This window comes from Carassius gibelio, chromosome B7 (assembly GCF_023724105.1).
Source record: "Carassius gibelio isolate Cgi1373 ecotype wild population from Czech Republic chromosome B7, carGib1.2-hapl.c, whole genome shotgun sequence".
Lineage (NCBI taxonomy): Eukaryota > Metazoa > Chordata > Actinopteri > Cypriniformes > Cyprinidae > Carassius > Carassius gibelio.
In genome coordinates this window covers 11,138,813-11,157,826 of record NC_068402.1, presented here as the reverse complement: position 1 = coordinate 11,157,826, position 19,014 = coordinate 11,138,813, and the positions used below count along the sequence as shown (strand labels likewise).

At 38.6% G+C, this 19,014-nt stretch overlaps 1 protein-coding gene across 12 annotated transcripts in view; it reads right to left on the bottom strand.

Moving 5' to 3' along the window:
• The window catches only part of mark2b (MAP/microtubule affinity-regulating kinase 2b), a 42,734-nt gene that overhangs the window by 9,229 nt on the left and 14,491 nt on the right, over positions 1-19,014 (bottom strand). For 7 of the 12 annotated variants that reach the window (XM_052560113.1, XM_052560102.1, XM_052560104.1 and 4 more), the window contains exons 3-15: positions 18,526-18,579; positions 17,688-17,736; positions 15,915-15,980; positions 15,623-15,693; positions 15,011-15,067; positions 12,286-12,522; positions 12,055-12,174; positions 11,430-11,532; positions 11,201-11,313; positions 10,971-11,109; positions 10,728-10,867; positions 8,550-8,638; positions 3,572-3,715 (exon numbers count right to left, since the gene is read on the bottom strand). In XM_052560113.1, coding sequence (XP_052416073.1) covers positions 3,572-3,715; positions 8,550-8,638; positions 10,728-10,867; positions 10,971-11,109; positions 11,201-11,313; positions 11,430-11,532; positions 12,055-12,174; positions 12,286-12,522; positions 15,011-15,067; positions 15,623-15,693; positions 15,915-15,980; positions 17,688-17,736; positions 18,526-18,579 — 1,382 coding nt within the window. The remainder of the gene's footprint in view (positions 1-3,571; positions 3,716-8,549; positions 8,639-10,727; positions 10,868-10,970; positions 11,110-11,200; positions 11,314-11,429; positions 11,533-12,054; positions 12,175-12,285; positions 12,523-15,010; positions 15,068-15,622; positions 15,694-15,914; positions 15,981-17,687; positions 17,737-18,525; positions 18,580-19,014) is intronic. The other 5 variants (XM_052560111.1, XM_052560103.1, XM_052560109.1 and 2 more) reach the window with 2 other exon arrangements.

Here is a 19,014-nt window from a genome sequence, read left to right as displayed (position 1 = left end):
CTTAAAAAAAAAATTTTTTTACAGCCAACATGAAATCAAATTCGACACCATTTATTTTTCTTGTCTTAGTGTGCAAGTAATTTTTATTTTTTTTGCATGTTATTCTAAAGACAAATATTATGAATAAAATAAAACAAAGCTGGAATTTTAGGACCACAGTAATTCCGAATGGATAATGTCCCAACTAACAATTTTATACCTTTGAATACTCTGATTCATCCTGAAATTAATCATATTATGCAAGTAAAATGGATTGTAAGCATCATTTCATGCTGACTTGGAGTAAAACAAATTAGTTGATTCCTTAGGATCAGCATTTACAATGCCACGGACTCAATTTCTCTCCCTTTTTCACCTCAATTGAGCTGTTTTTATTATTATTATTTTTATTTTTTTTACATTTCGGCAGCACTGCAATTACTTACCTTTTGCAGATCCAGGTATGACCTCAATACACTGGCTAAAAATGACCTTCTCAAACCCTCTTTACACAAAAGTTTACAGCAGGTCATCACTTAAACTTAAGGATGGTTTAACCGGGGGCCTGAAAAACTGCACATCACTGGGAGAGTGTCCAACTTTACCATGGAGCAAGAATACTCAGGGGCAGATTTGGGGAAAAATTAATTGACTAACTCTGACTGTGCAAACTAATACACACAAACACAACATCTTAGCAAAGGACTCAGACGTTCCCATGATAACACTGTAGTATGTTAAATATGGCACACAGCTAAAGGTTAAGAAATAAAAATTAAATACAAGCACTCACTCTAGCAAATATGAGCAGGAGCTTAAGAACCAAACCCATGCCACTGGGAAAACACATCTGCACTTTTGACATGTCACATCATACATATTTCATGTGTGTTCTGACATGCATATAGTATTATTCACATATTCCATTTATGTTCTCTCTTGAAGCAGAGTTTTTCACAGTGGCAAACCACACAGTCCTAAGTTGTCAAAGTGAAGGCCCTTGCACGTGACTCATGTTGATGTTCTTCTTGGCAGCAAAGCATTAAACTAGAGTTATCACTGACACCAGGTTATACTCATGTAAATTGTTGGAATGTTTGATTAGCCTCTGACTTTTCAGTTCATAAGATATAAGAGAGATTGATACAGTGGCAGCTAAATGTGTCTTGAGAAAGTTGCATGAACAAATTTTTCTTTCTACATTTACATTTGAAGGGGTCATTTGATGCATTTTATTTCTCTTTGGAGATTTACAAGCTGTTTGTGAATAGATAAGATCCCTAAAGTTGCAAAGACTAAAGTCTGAAACCCAAAGAGATATTCTTTATAAAAGTTAAGATTAGTCCACACCCCCCTTAGGGGCCATTCACATATCGCGCCTAAAACGCGTGGAAAACGCTAGGCGCGCCGTTTTCTCCTTCTTTCCAAAGCGCTTGGGCAGTTGCGCCCCTGAGGCGTCTGCTTTTGCTAAGCAACCATGACGTGCTCTCTCCATGAAGATGCGGAAATTTCAGAAATGGATTTGCAGCTCTAAAAATCGCTTGCAGTAGCTCTGCTTCTAAATTAATTTCAAAATGGCAATCCACATACAACTATGAACAGCAGTTCCTTCAACTTAGCTGAGCTTTCAACGTTGTTACGGGAAAGGATAAAGCTGATTGGTTAGTTCTTGTCACATGACCCGCGGTGCGCTTGCGGCTTTCTAAAAAGTAGAAATGTTTTAACTCGATGCGGTGCGGACGCGCCTGGAAAAAACGGCGTCGCTTCCATAACGAACTTGAGCGCGCAAAAGACGCGATATGTGAACGGCCCCTTAAACGGCTCGTTTAAACACATCCCCACGTCTACGTCACCGTGTGGGAACATTTGCATAACACTGCCCAAATGTTTACACTAAGAAAGGTGTAACTTTTATTCTCGCTGTAGTATTCTTGATGCCGCTATGTCGTGGAGACGCTGTGTTTTTCGTTCGTTTTACGGAGGAATATTTCCTAAACAATGCCGGCTGTTTGTGAGCGCTTGTTGTTTGTTGTTCTTCCAATCACAAATGCAGACATGGTTTTATGTTTCGGCGGCGTGATGCAACGCAATCCATAAAAATATAGTACAAGTATAACATTTTCGTCACACGCTTGAGGTATTCGGCCAATCACAATGCACTAGAAAGCTGTCCAATCAGAGCACACCACACTTTTCAGAACGATGATATTTGTAAAAACGTTACATTACAGAAAAGCAGGGCATAGAGGAGAATTTTTTTTTACAGATTGTGAAATTTTTTTTTTTTTTTTTCACAAAATAATGTTTTTTTTTTAGCATTTTCATATGACCCCTTTTAAGCATTCCCTGGGAACCAAACCCATGAGCCTGCCTTTGCTACATCAGTTCTATGTTTTTCTTCCGTTTGCTGTCACTATTTTCAGTTAAACCTTGTAAAATCTCCCTTACTGTATGTTATTTGTAGCACTTGTGGAAGTCAACACTTGTGTTCAGACATGAGTCACGTGAAAAGAATTTGAGAGACAGAATAAGCCACACTATGTGCTGTACATGACCCCTCACTCACTCATATATACAGTGCACAGATCTGAATATATGGCCCTTGCACTGAGGTACATTTCACTCCAGAAGGGAGAAAGTGCACAGGGGGCAGAGATGAACAGAGGAGTGAGAGAGACAATGTAACAGGGCAGCAGTACCTTCTCTCAATGGTCCCCAACCACGCTCTGAAGACGCTCAGCTCACTGTATGCAACAGACCAGCCATTCACTTTAAGCAGCACTGACAGGCTATTCGAACCACTCACACTCCATGCTGCCTTAACTGCAGCGCTATAAATTATGGTGTGTTCCTGGTGTGGTCAGTGTATAGTGTGAATATGAGGTTGTTATTAGTAGCCTTACAGTGATGGTCAAGAGAGGATAGGAGACAATGTTTAAAAGAACAGACATTGCTGCATGTTTCTTGTTTTCCAGTGAAACTGGTTGACCAAGAAAGTCTTGCTGGTTTGAAGAAGTAGTTCACTCAAACTGAAAATTTAGTGTGATTTTTCTGGATGAGCCTAATGTCGTTCCAAACCTGTATGACTTTCATTTTTGTCCATGCAATTCAAGTCAGTGAGGTCCAAAAGAACTCTTGACTTGCACTGTACGAACAAAAAAAAAAAAAAAAAAACTAAATTTTCCAAAATACCATATACAGATCAGGAATGATACAAGGGTGAGTAAATTATGATTTAACATTTTTGGCTGCCTCTGTCTTTTCCCCTACTAGTGAAGAAGCCGTTACACAACTGTGGGGCACAAGCCAAAACATATGCTGGTGTCCAGCTGTGCTGGTCTTTTCAGAAGGGATATGAAAATCTGTCTTGTTTTAGCCTTGTATATCAGCCATCTCCCAGTGTTGACATTGTCGACTTTTGTCATGCCCTGACTTCCTGCAAGCTCTTTCCCTGACAATTAAATTATTTCTAAGAATGCAGAAACCCCCAGAGACATACTACATTTCCCAGATTTCATCACTTTATCACTGTTCAGTAGTTGACATGACTGGCTTCCTGTTGGGTTCTCTCTTTGGCGGCGTGAGGACTTGCCTGGGCCGGTGTGAGTGCAGGTCTGCGGGGCAGGGATGGGCAGAGGTGGAGAGGGACTTGTGATGGCGGGTGCGTGAGGAAGAGGATGAGGAGAGCACGGCGCCCGCTGAGGCCGTGGAGGCACGGGACCCGGGCGTGTTTAGGCTGAGGGGAGAGAGACAGCGGCCCCTCCGTACACACACGCACAAATCGACACACACACAAACATGAGTGTGTACGTATGTGTGGAGGCAGAGAGGGAGGGAGGAGAAGCATTCCATTAGAAACAACACTTCGCACACATTATAGAGAATGATGAACACAGAAAGACCAATATACAGATCAACAAACAGGCAATAGATAGACATATGGATAGAAAAATAGATAGATGAGAGCTTGATAGTTATAGCCATAGAGAGATAAATGGATAGAATGATAACAGAGCAATAGACAGGGCGACATAGCGACAGATTGACAGAATACAGTGTAAAGGCCAAAGTATACTTCACTTCTTATGCGTACACGAGGAACAGTGTGCATGACGCAAATTTCATCATCAGAACAGTACGTGTGTTCTGTACTCACAAGACCCAAATTTTGTACTTTGTACACAAAGGTTGCACATGTGCGGTTATATTGCAGTAATCAGTTCTTCCACAAGGTGGCAACACTATTCCCAGCAGTTGTTTCACAGTAGAAAATAGGGGTGTAACGGTACGTGTATTCGTACCGGACCGTTTCGGTAAAGGGCTTTCGGTGCGGTGCACGTGTGTACCAAATGACGGAATGCAATATTTTATGCGCGGAACATAAGAACTTTTTGTGTTTCCAAATGAACATATTAAGTGGCGAAAGTTTCCGCGTTCAGCGCAAATCCCGCCCTGCAGCTAATTCTAAAGGCCTGCGACACACAGGATGCATGGCGCAAGCGTCTCAGTTCCCATGTTTCTCTAATTCGGTTCCCATGTTAACAGGTTAGAGCTTGCAGACTGCCTGCGTGAGACGCGCATCTCAGGCGAGGCTCGAGCAACGAGGAAAACGCGTGCATGGTAGAAATAGAACCGACGCCTATTTTTCACGCAACACGCAAGCGTGTTGGAGTCGTTTCCAGGCAAAATAGAATAGGAAAATGTGTTTATATGTAATCTTGTACACAAATACATATTCATTCATGACACTTTGATGTTTGAAAGTCTATAGGCTGACATAAATTCAGATGTAAATGTAATTAAAAAAATTTATTACTATCAATTTTCAAATATTGCACCTGTCAAACATAGTCTATTTTGCCGTCAATACTGACAACGGTGTCCTTTCTAGGCTTTATATTTATGCTCAACATGAAGTTTAGATATTGTTGTCATGAAGACAAGAGCCTGGTCTGTCGGCGGTCTCCCTGTCACCTACAGCAGCAGGCACGCACGGCACGGTTCTGGTGAAGCAGGCCTACAAGCTGGGATTGGTAATGCTGCACTGTAATCATAGTTATTTATTTATATTTTTCATTATATTTTATTATATAATATTGGTTTGAGACAGAGTATTTTATTTAGTGGAGAACTTTGCAGCAATATTTTATTACTTATTCTTTTTTTATTTTATATATATTTTATTAAAAAGTATATATAAAAAAAGTGTATAGTAATAAATAACCTCCAGTTTAATGTTTGCATTTCTTTACCTTACTGTACAAAAAATGAACCGAACCGTGACTTTAAAACCGAGGTACGTACCGAACAGTTATTTTTGCGTACCGTTACGCCCCTAGTAGAAAATGACACTAAAGAGTTTATGAGACAGCTCAGCTTTGGTTTAGAAGAGTTCAAAAATATTTGTTATCGGTCATAATGGAGAAAAACAGAGCAGACATAGATGAAGCTTTCTATAATACATGTCCTTTTATGAGCAAATGTGTCGATTTCCCACGTTCATGCACAGCATCAAATGGAGTATACATTGAAAGGCTACGCGTTAAAATGTAAGGCTACAAAAACAAAGTATACTTTGGACAGACAGACAGACGGATAGATAGATAGATAGATAGATAGATAGATAGATAGATAGATAGATAGATAGATAGATAGATAGATAGATCTGGGCGTCTGAAGTGAGAGACAATGGTGAATGGTACAGGAGAGGGGGGGAAGATGGAGGGAGGGAGAAAGAGGTCAAACAGAGTGCTGATTTCACAGAAAAGCACAAAAGAAACACACACACATACACACACACAGCCACACATTACCATGCAGGGATTAGTTGAGCTTGTGGTGGAGAAATAACATGCTATCACCTTGCTATGTGGCAGAGAGAAGCTAAGCCTATTACAGACGACTACAGCAACCCTACAACAGAGTTAATGGAGCTTTTTTCCATCACAAGCCACCCTAATCCATTTAAAGCTATACATACACTAACAAAGACACACAGAGTCACACACACTCACAACGCAGACAGAAGAAAAACAAAATGAGTGTTCAAAGACAAACGATCCAGGAGAGAGAGAAAGAAATGAAAAGAAAGAGGGATGTGTGGGGAATATTTAACCCGACACACCGTCTGAATGCCTTCAGATAAGCTCATGAGAAAACACACAGGCAAATCAACAAAACCTGCAGTTGCATTAAAAGGACAAAAGGTTATAACTTTCAAAGACCCCATGAAATCGTTTGATTAAAACAGTTTTCTTTCCTGTGTCGAAACATTAGTTACTTAAACAGGAAGTTGGGGGATGGCATAGCGCAGGACGTTTGTTTTTAAATAGCCTTTTGTATACATCACATGATTACTACTTGCTATTGCTAGCCAAAAGCTGATGATAAGAACAGATGATGTTCTTATTCTAGAAAGCATAATTTGAATTCATGGGGTCTTCATCATTTATCAGTGTTATCATAACATACATACTACAGTAACAGAGCACAACTCCAATAACAACAGTTAAAGACTTGTTCACACCAAGTTCAAGTGATACTCCGCCCAAAAACATCTCATCATTTACTCGCTCTTATGTCATCCCACAGGACTTCTGACTTACTTTTTCTAAAAATAATCAATCTTTCTCCAAATAATGAAAGTGTACAGGACCCCTGCCTCAGAACAAGACATATGACAGTTGGCCAGAAGTGATAGGTTATAGTAAAAAAAAAAAAAAAAGTTAGTTTAAAAAAAAAAAAAGCCAGTCATGTCAAGTTTTACTTCAGACATTGATTCAATAACTTTGGCCGTGTCGATTACCTTCATGTTCATTTTGTGTGATTTTTGAAGCATCAGCTTTGGGAAAGAAAGTCATGTACATCTGGGTCGACATGAGGGTGAGTAAATGATGAGAGAATGAGAGAAAGTATAACAACTCCTTGCACCAAACCACACACATCAAGTCCAATGATGAAAGTTAAAATAATTAAATTAATAAATCCTGGTCAATGGTCACTCCTGATCCTTTGCCATAATTTATCTTACTTCACGTACGAATACATATTCCTTTTTTATATAGCAACTGTTCTGTATATACACTACTGTCTGGAGTCTTTTTTTAATTAATTACATTTTTTAAATTATTCTTATACACTCACCAAGGCTGCATTTACTTGATCTAAAATACAGCAAAATCGTAATATTGTGAAATATTATTACAATTTAAAATAACTTTCCTATTTCACTTTCTTAAAAAATTTAATTACTCTTGCGATGACAAAGTTAAATTTTGTCATTACTTCGTTCTTCAGTGTCACATGATAATTCAGAAACCATTCTTATATGCTGATTTGATGCTCGCTTAAGAAAACGTATCAAACCATAAAGACCTTTTTTTCAGTTTGTTGATAGGTCAGTTCCTGACACATGACCTAAAAGCTAATATCTTATTCGTCTGATAGTTTGTTTTTTCCATCAGAACCATAAACAAATAATGACACTAACAATACTAATAATAATGATAAAAGTACAACAAATGATCCATGTGGTATATTATTCAGTGCTTGGTACAAAGGAGTTCATAGAAATGCATTGTTTCCTTTTGAAATTGTATCATCCCTGTATATTTAGACTTGGTCTGAACAAGCCTTCATTATTACTAATGGCATAGGGCTTTCTGCACTGGAGCTGACACTTGTTGACAGAGCAAAAGTGCACATATAAAGTTCAAATTCCCACAGATACGTTTGGTCTCAGTTGATTAACCACTGAACATTTTTTAAACTACAAGGTACATGCATGTCGATTTGACTCATGAGCACAATTAAAGCACCTGATGGTCACCATTCAACACTTTGGTAGCACAGAAGACATCATCATCATGCAACAAGAATCCAGTAGGCAGAAAGCTCTATCTCCATTTTTAAAAATCATGCATATGCTTAAGCATAACTGATATAGTGAAGACACTGGAGTGTGTGAAATGTGAATTTAAGCAGCAATATGAATGCTGGAGGAGAAGGAGTTATGATGCTTGAATGGTTAGTGGTGCACAGGAAGAGAAGGATGAGTGACTTAGTGTTTTTTGGCGATGATGGTGGGAGGTTTATATGGGGTTTAGATGATGCTTTAATGCATGCATGTGTGACTGGGATTTAACCAATTAAGGCATCTAAAATGTTTTCAAAAGAATACTCTGGTGATGGACATTTTTCTCTGTAAATTAGTGTGTGGGTCTGAATGAGATGGTTCTTTAGGCATCACTAATCCAGCTGAAATCCAGGATGAAGTATGCCAATCTGGCACAACTTGGCCTTTCTGGAGATCAAAAGCATGCCAGTCTGGGCTCCATGGCAGGTAACAGCCAACAGCATAGGGACAGGAGATAGAAGTAGACTGTGTGTGTGTGTGTGTGTGCAATATAAAATAGAGAAACTGGTGACTGGTTGTGTTAGTGATCTTATCTAGAGGGATGAACTGTGCCCGTATACGTATGTGTGACAGTAAGAGAAAGGTTAAGTGTTTTCTGTACTTTGTCTTTTTTTAGATTTACACTTTCAACAGATGCATGTGTGTTTGGGTGTACCTGTCCTTGCCGTTTTGCACTCCTAAAGTGGCTCTCTCAGAAACGGGGGAATTTCTGCTGCGGCTTGTGCCCGTGGACAGGATACTATTCTGAAATCACAAACACACACAGGTGCAAACCAATGTTGTTACTGTTAACTAATACCAAATTTACACTGCAAAGCTTTCAGAGAAGTACTTTTGAAGTGGCATTTAGGTGTCTTCACACAGAAGGTCTAAAGCTGCTCGGAGTGAGCATAAATGCATTTACACAGCAATGATAACCATATATTTTGATACTAGGGACTGGTGTGGGTCACAGCTGGCATTATTTAGTCAGGATTATGTCTTTACACAGAATTTGAAGCAGGCACAAAGTAGCCCTAACTCAGCTATGTAAAGATGCCTTAAAAACTGCTTTTTTCGTTTAACACACATTATTTCAGATCATCAGCTCATTAGAAGAGAATTGTTTTCTGACTGACATGGTCCCTACACAGTGTTCCCTAATGTTCCTGTGGCTAAGTGGTAGAGCATTGCATTAGCAGTGCATAAGGTTGTGGGTTTGATTCCCAGGGAACACGTTAGGAAAAAATGTTAGCCTGAATGTACTGTAAGTCGCTTTGGACAAAATAATTTGCTAAATGTATACATTTATTTATTTAATTTATTACTCCCTGAAGAGGGGAAATCCGTTGATGTTTACTTCACTTCGGAAAATTTATTCACAAATTTTTGCTACACCACGGCCTGCTGTGTCTTCACACACAGACGAAACTTACTAGAGAAGTGTGGAGTGTGACATAATATACCTATTTAAATAAATACAATTTATATTCATGTCTCACACACTTGAATGCCCTTTGAATGGAACACATACGTTCGCTTCGAACTGGAGTCATGACCGAATATCCTGTCAATCACGAGGACTGGAACTGAAAACCGCTGCCCTAGAACTATTAATAACTGTTTTTGTAAACTGAAATAAAAATGTAATATAAATATTAGATGAAAAATAAACGTACAAAAAATGTCAACAACAATGAGAAAATGCAGCCTTGGCAACTAAGTGAAAAAATAAAATAAATTTAGATCTTCCTCAGAGAACCTCAGATGATGCCAATTCTTTTAAAACATACAAAACTTCCTAATCTTGCTACAATCATTAACGTCTAACTAAATGCATGAATTTTACTGTACATTTCTGCCATATGGACATCAATGTGACAGTCACCACTGATAAGCTACTACTGAATATAATGTATAAACTTTGAAATAACTTTAAAATAAAGCTGCTTTGCAATGATTTGTGTCTTGAAAAAGTGGTATACAAATAAATTTGAATTGAACTAAAAATAAAATCTAATAATAAGAAGAGTAGCAGTTAGACAATAGATAAGGCCTATTCATACAATAGTATTTGCATTTTAAAAACAAAGCGAAAAGGCACAGTATCTAAAGTTGTGCAAACCTAGAAACTCTAAGTATTATGTGGTGTGTTGAAGCTCAAAATAACATCCTCTGTAGCATTTTCACAGAAATAACTTGAGAGCAGGAGCCATGAGCTTTTGACGTGCCAAACATCTCTTGGTCAGTGAGTGCGTTTCAACCCTGGGCAAGCCCTTCCAGCCATCTGCTGCATGAAAAATAGGCTTTTCAGAGCACCCTCGTGTAACTGGGAACAGAAGCAGTAGTTAAGATGTTTAAAAATTACCCTTTTATTATGTCAAAAGCTTTCCTCTATCCATAATGTAATTACATGTTCTTCAAGTACATGGAAACTGAACTAAAGAACATGACGTGACTTTGGTACTGTATTAGTCCTGATGATAAACTTGATTGCCCTAGCTTGCAAAAGATCAACAAGCACTCTGTCTAGATAAACGCTCTAATTAATATAGTTCCCTCTTTTGCATAATTGTGTTTTATAGATTGAAAAAAAGTCTTTGTTTGGCAGTCGAGAGTGGAAGTGACAAGACAAGAGGGGAAAAGGATGTAAAAAAAAAATTCTATATTTTTTTTACTGTACATAATGGATAACGTCACTTAATTTAATGTCACTTAAGTAATTTATTTACGCAAAATAATGTAGAATTTAAAATGTTTTTACATTTATCAGTTTTTAGACACAATAAAATTTTTTTTATTTTTTTAAATAAATCTCTAAGAACCATATATCACCAAACAGACACACACTTACAGTAGAGGGCGTGGAACTCTTTTTGCGTTCGCTGGAGATAACTGGACTGGGTGGAACTTTGGTGGAGCTACCTGAACCTTTCCTCCCAGAATCCTCCACTCTATGCTTGTTTTCTCCCTGAGGCCGTTTCGAGTATGAGCCTGAGGGACAAAGAAAAGAGAGAGTATGAAGGGCAAACATAAAGTACGTGTGAATGTGTGTTTATAAAAGGTCTTCATTCACAAATTCTCCCAATCCGCTCACCCTGATCTGTTGATCTTCTGACAGGTTTCTGAGTGGATGACACACTGCGCTGTACCACATGAGGTGGAGAAGGACCATTGCTGTTAGTGAGGTCACTTCCTGGGCGTGGCTTTAGCAACAAGTTGACACCCTCGTCAAGCTGCGCGTCAGAAATTACAAACAAAAAGTTCATCATCATTTAGCTGCCTCTGTGGGCATTAAAGTATGCGTGTGTTTATGCATGTGTGTACCTCTGAATTCCTATAGTCAAGCAGCAGGTAGGTTGCCATGATTTCATTGTATTTTTGTTTGATGAGAGATTCCTCTATTTCCTCTTGACTAAAACCCAGCTGAAGCATCATATCTAGATGGGCAACATACACACAATGTCAATGCAATACCTTTGTGAAACACTTTCAAATCTTGGAACGTTTTCTTAACATCTAAACAATTTCAAACGTGTGAGAATCACAAACACACCTGTTCTCCTTGGGTCTTTGTAGTCAGGTTGGGGCTGAATGTAAGGCTTCAGCTCTTCATCTTCATGACCTACATTCATCCAGCGATCCTTCATGATCTGCTGCTGAGTCAACGGCAGACACAAAGACAGAGAATGGTGAGGGATGACACAACCATATATTTAAGTGTTTTTAGTCAACCAGACTATAAATAATAAATATTGGAGAGGGTTTTTCTTCACTCGCCCTCCTCCTCAGACTTGACGCACACACAGGCTTGCCAGATTGACTACACCAACAGAAATGAGCGCACTTGACCATAAATTAAATGAAATACACTGTGTTTTCCGCCAACTGCCAACCTGGGGTGCCGAAATACAATTGGGTAAACTGGCAGTGGGCAGGTTTCGCAAACCAAAACAGAGACCAACATTCTGGCCCAGAATGCACATTTTCAAATGGAGAATAACTGACTGTATAGCATTGTTTTTCAGATAATCAAGTATGTTGACTTAACATGTTTCTTAAATATCGCCAAACAAATTATTGTATTTTTATGCTTTAGTTGAGTCAAAAAACTAAGGCCTTTGTATTTTAGTTTACAGTCAGATATCATATGTGTATATATATATCTAAATCAAGCGCACCTCCAAACTTAGCCTCTTGGTAGGATTGAGGATAAGAAACTTCTTCAGCAGATTCTCACAATCTGTGGACATGTAGAAGGGAACCCTATATTTTCCTCTTAAAACACGCTCTCGCAACTCCTGCATAAGACGAAGAGAAACACAATGAGGATGATACAGTACAAATGAGCAAGATAAATAAAAGGACAAAGACAAACAGGAACATTTAAACAGATATTCAGTGTCTCCCACCTTCAGGTTCTGTCCATCAAAAGGCAGCGAGCCACTGACCAGTGTGTAAAGTATGACCCCGAGACTCCACACATCCACCTCTGGACCGTCATACTTTTTGCCCTGAAAGAGTTCAGGGGCGGCATATGGTGGGCTTCCGCAAAACGTGTCCAGTTTATTGCCCACCGTAAACTCATTACTGAAACCAAAGTCAGCGATCTTTATGTTCATGTCAGCATCCAGTAGAAGATTCTCAGCCTGAGGGAGAAAAAGAGAATGGCATAATGGTAAGAAGTTTGATACAGTGAACAAGAAGTGTTAAGTTAAGTTAACACACACATCTCCCTTTTTTACCTCAACGCTTAATTGTCTATCGGAAATGCCTGTTTCTCTTCCTTCAGGGTGTTTGCCCAACTTTTCCTAATGAGTTCTCTCATGCTATTGTGTGTGTGTTTGTGAATGTGTTGAGACTTGTCCTCTGTGCTGCCACCCAACATCTACACACCAACTTTAGCTGCAAAGAGAGGCCGTGTTGCCTAGCAACAGATGCAGGGTGCTAACTGGGCTCGGTTTGCAGAGTTATATTACTCTGCCAACAGAACCAAACTTTTACAACATGCAAACACACAGCAACCAAGAAATGGATGAGGCATGAGCAGCATGAAAATCCAACAAAAGTGATATTATACTGCCTTAGCAAGAATGAATTTGAGAATTTCAGATGAGAACCAAAATAGATAACATGTATAGAAAGGGTTATAAAGCCATTTCTAAGGCTTTGGGACTCCAGCAATCCACGGTCAAGAGCCATTATCCACAAATTGAGAAAACTTGGAACGGTGTTGAACCTTCCCAGGAGTGGCCGGCCTACCAAAATTACTCAAAGAGCGCTGCGACAACTCATCCAGGAGGTCATAAAAGAACCCAGAACAACATCTAAAGAACTGCAGGCCTCACTTCATTCATTTAAGGTCAGTGTTCATGATTCAACAAGACAAGAAAGAGACTGGGCAAAAACAGCATCAATGGGAGAGTTCCTAGCCAAAAGCCACTGCTGACCAGAAAGAACACAAAGGCTCGTCTCACATTTGCAAAAAAATATCTTAATTATCCCCAAAACTTTTGGGCAAATATTCTGTGGACAGATGCGATAAAGGTTGAACTTTTTGGAAGGTGTGTGTCCCGTTAAGTCTGGCATAAAACCAACACAGCAACATTTCATAAAAAGAACAGCATACCAACAGTCAAACATGGTGGTGGTAGTGTGGTGGTCTGGGGCTGCTTTGCAGCTTCAGGACCTAGATGACTTGCCATAATTGATGGAACCATGAATTTAGCACTCTATCAGAAAATCCTGAAGGAGATTGTCCAGCCATCAGTCTGTGACCTCAAGCTCAAGCGCACTTGGGTTATGCAGCAGGTCAATAATCCCCAACACACCAGCAAGTTCACCTCTGAATGGCTCGAGAAAAAACAAATTAAGGTTTTGGAGTGGCCAAATCAAAGTCCGGACTTAATCCGATTGAGATGCTGTGACATGACCTTAAACAGTCCATTCATGATCAAAATGTATCCACAGCGATGTGAAAGACTCATTGTCAGTTATCACAAATGCTCGATTGCAGTTGTTGCTGCAAAGGGTGGCACAGGCAGTATTTATTTACAACCAGAAAATCATTATTTCAAAACTGCAGTTTGTATTTACTTGCGTTATCTTAATGTAATATTAAAATCTTTTTGATAATCTCAATTCATTTAAGTGTGACAATGCAAAAAACAGGAAGGGTGCAAACTCCTATTCATCACATAACTGACCCCAAACTTTTGAATTATGTATGTTTTTTGCTTGCAACTAGTGAGGGCAATACTATTGCAATCATTTTAATTTCCTTTGCTGGGGCAACCAGCTCTGAATACAATACAATCAACATGTCTGTAACTTGAAAGAAATGCGATCTAGATCCTGCAATCCAACCTGAACTGCCAGAAACCTCTGTAGCCACAACAGAGGTGTGGCTTAATGGTTACTACACAAACACACACACAGAGAAATAGAGATGCATCACTATTACAGTACATTTGCAAATCTGGGTCAATGCTACTTTGTGTACATTTTTTGTGGTTGTCCTATTATATCAATATGGAATACACTGCCCTCTATTGTAATCAATACATCTCCAGCACAACAGTGACATTATTTAGTGTACACCTCTGTGCGTGTATTTGTGTGTGTGCAAAAATAGAGACAAGCTGATAGAGAGAGAGAAAAAGGAAGTGGTTCAGACACACAATTGTACACTATGTAGGATTTCTGGGTGTCCTCAGCCAGTTGCAAGAGAATTACATTAAGTTATGCATGGGGACAGTGACTAACTTTAAGGGTCACTATGATGATGGTTTGGACCAATAAGCAACTTCAGTTACATGGATAATCATCATGTATTATCTTGGGAACGTACATCCAGAGAGACACTTCCTTTCATCTTAACAAGGAGAAGATCTGGGCTCAGCAGTTCCAAAGTTCAGAGTACACTCATGATAGCTTGTGTGTGTGTGTGTGTGTGTGTTAGGACTCATTCCGTCACCTGGACTTCTGTAATGGACTTTGGTGACAGACACAGAAGAACTACTAAAGACCATGTGAAAGATGAAGGTACAGCTGAATGCAGATCTTGCTGCTCAGGGCATGTTTATATGTAACAGACACTAAGGGCCCTAATTCACACACACAATAGCACATTCTCACCTTAAGATCTCGGTGTACAATACACTTCTGATGGCAATACTGCACAGCTGAGACAATCTAGAGATACAGAGAGAAGGTGTGGTGAGTAATCAGGAGAGTAGGCTGCTCATGGGAGTTATCGCTCTTTAATTGAGCTTTTTTATCAGTAATTAAGCCATCATACACACAGCAGAGTTAATGAGCACATCCACACACACGCTCATATTAGCAAAAAAAAGACCACTTGGCACCACCTGTCACAAACCACTATTGATTGTTTTTTTAACAGTATATGCTTACCAAGGCTCCATTTATTCGATCATATATACAATCAAAACAGTTTTATTGTAAAATATTACAATTAAATTCTGTACAGATGTCAGATGTTCTTGCTTCCATTAAAACACACGATTCTGTTTGGATCATTCGCACATCATCCTAGAGAACATGATCGTCAGCTTTTATGTTAATTCATGTAAATTTTCCAATTCAACTACTGCACTCAAACTGATGATATGATCAGTAATTGAAAGTTAGAATATAAAAATGGAAGCATTTTGACTCAGACCTCACTGTACGTACATGTGAGCTTTGACACTGAAGCATGACTCACTCACAAGCACTCGCACTGACCTGTCTAAATTTGGCACGAGCTTCCTTTTCTTTCATCCTCCCGTGAGCAACGAGGTAATCAAAAACCTCGCCTTGGAAATGGAAGAGGGGAACATTGCAATGGAGTAGAAAAATGACCAAGAAAGACAAGAGGTAAAGAAGAAGTGGTACAAGTAGAGGAGAAGAACAGACAGACCAGGCAAAGGAGAAAGGGAGATGGGAGAATTCATGACATTATTTAAAATGCAGTGTCCTGATTTTTAGGTCTTGACATGATTGACAGCTGGCAGTTCTAGTCTTTCAGCCCACTCACCTCCACTGGCATATTCCATGACTAAATACAGCGACTTATCTGTCTCGATCACCTCAAATAACTTCACTGGTGGAGAAAAAGAGAGATGATCACAAATCAAAACATGTAAGAGACTATTCACACCGAAATTGAAATTTAGGCACATCCCAAACAAGATTTAACAAGAAAAGACACATCTCTATGAAATCATTCACATCTTTATCTTACTGGCCCAAAATCAATAGAGTTCAACAGCGATGACATTTTTGTAGGTCAAAACCTGAAACAGGCTAACATTTTACTTCTGGTTCCATTGTCCTGAAGTCAATTTTTAAATAGGTTTTTGGTTAATTGGCTGAAATAAGGTCTTTGGTTAACACAAGGCAGACATGTTCATGTTCTACTTATGACATACATACACACACACATACACTAGTTCACTTTTACAGCCCCACTGTGTTTATAACTGCTTTTGCAAACTATTCTAACATGGTTTTGTTCCTAAAAAAAACACGTCATCACTGCAGGACTCTATTAGCAATAGGTGGCTAATGGCTATGGCTCTGTTGCATTTTAGCTTTCGATGTATACAAACAAATCAACTGTCAGTTCAGATTCAGAAACGGTGTGAATCTTTTTCATTGTTTGTATTCTGAACAATTCAATGTGGTATATTTTCAGGGAATTGTGAAAATTTGCCCTTCGACTCGATTGTTGAAATAGTTTTACTGCGAAGGTTTTCTATTGAGGTTAAAAGTTCCAACAACTGAGGTTGAGAAAAAAAAATCTTATCACTGATGTAGCACATCTACACCTCGAAAGCACGGCATTCGTACTTCGTGGGATAACACCATATGAGTTTGAAGTGTGAAGAAAAGCAGTAGTGATAAACACATCTATTTCTATATAATGAAAGCTACAAAACCCATCTATCTATAGCAGCTGACAAGATTATAAACAAAGTTTAGCTCTAAAGTTTACGCTTACAAACTGCATTAGAATGAGTCTCCTGAGCAGAGCAGCAAGAATCTTTTCTCATGAAAAATATCTCATAAGCAACAATAAAAACCTACAAACCCTAAAGGAAAAAATGGAAATGCTCCAAATCCAAACAAACAGCAACTAATAAAGAGAGATGCATTAATAAAGTAGAATTATAAAAATAAACATGCTTTAGGAGTCGGTTTTAAAGCTCAGCGCAATGCTATTCATCACAGTCTATTCAAGGAAAACAGGCCACTACTGTTTGACATTAATGCAATGAATAAAATACATAATCCCTACTTTGTGTGTGTCGTCATGGAAAAGATCAAGGAGCGTTTCAGATCAATCAGTTGTGACTGTGTGATGTGATACCAGCACAGACACACTCGGCCATTGAACAGAGAGAGAGCAAAGAATCTGAATCAGGACTGAATCCACAGCGCTGCATCCTCAAAGAGGGCAGGTCTTCCCTTTCAGATTTCTGCTCTGTTCTTTGATATTTATGAGCAGAAGTTGAGCGCTAATGAGCTAGCATTTCCGTCAAGACCACCGTCACAGCACAGGCGCGCACACACACACAGTTCAATACATCAGCAGTATCTGACTTATCAGCGCATATCAAACAGTCCATTTCCTCAACATATATGACATCAAAGCCTCAGGAATGCCGATTTCAATGATTTCAGCAGACTGGTCTTATCTTGGATCAGACAATTCTGATGATTCATGTTAGACGCTGATTTGAAATATTAATTAATTCTATTAACTGTGGTGTGGCCAGTTAGACAGGTTCTTTTCTAAATCACTCACCAATGTTTGGGTGATTCAGCAGCTTCATGATTCTCACTTCTCGGTAGAGCTGCGAAAACACAATAATGAGAAATAGTTTGAGAAGATTGTAAGCATTGACAAGATGCTATTAACCTGATCCTTGTGATAATGCCAGATACATTCAACTGAATGGATGGTCCCCCCTGACTTCCATAGTATTGAAAAAAATACAACTAAAAATACTGTTTAATCAATAAGTCAAAAACTGTAATATTGTCTATTTTGTTAATACGTTTAACACTTCTGTTACATTATCCTTACGAAATCATTCCAAAGTGTTCATTGTAGTACTCAAGTAATATTTTGCCTTATTATTAATAGAAGTTGAAAATGGTTTTTATGCTCAATGAAGTGTGGATTCTCTGATGAGCAAAGCTTGAAGAAAAGCATTCATTTCAAATAGAAATCTAGTCTTTTTTCTGCCATTTTTGATCAATTTAAAGCATCCTTTCTAATTCAAATCTAATTATTCCAAAATCTTTTTTTTTATAGTCAAATCTTTCTGATCCCAGAATATTGTACTTGTCAATGGTAGTGTATTAATATTTTACAGCACATACATTGTTACATTTTCACTAGCAGCAGGATTAATGCATTAACCTTATTTCTTTAATATCCTCCAGGATTCTGCTGTAGTTACAGCAAAAAGTTAATGGTACATGACCAGCGTTATGTACGTATGTGTGTGTGGGGGTAAAGCAGAACCCGTTCATCCCCATGTCAGAGGAAATCCTTCTGCCTCTCTTCCTGTAATTACCCTTCTGTGCCCTCTCTCCAGACAGATATACAGATAAAGACAGGAGATCTGCAGACTCACTTTTTGAAGACTAGAAGAGTTGAGTTGTGTCTTGTCTATGATTTTCACTGCTACCTGAGACAAAAGAAACACAAACACATCTTTAAACTTCTCTCTAAATCATAATATTATTATTTTTTTCAAAAGGATTTACCAGAATACCAGAAGTAGAATAGAAACATGACTCTGAATGCTAACTGTGCTTGATCTATATTTGCATGTTTCTGCAAATTCAGGCAACAGAAGCATGTCCCAGGGGTTGATTTTTATTAAAACAGATCAACTTTCAGATTACAGCTTATTTTATTTGTTATATGAATATCATATTGCAATTGGCTTGAACACTTTTCACAATGGCTTCCCTTATTTTTGTTACTTAATTAAATAATCATAAATCTTTTAAAGGTTTATATGACCGTCCCACACATTCTCACCACCCTAATAAAGTTTACTTCAATTGTTCAGCAAGGTGGAAACAGTATCAGTGAAGATCCTGCTTGGGAATGGTGA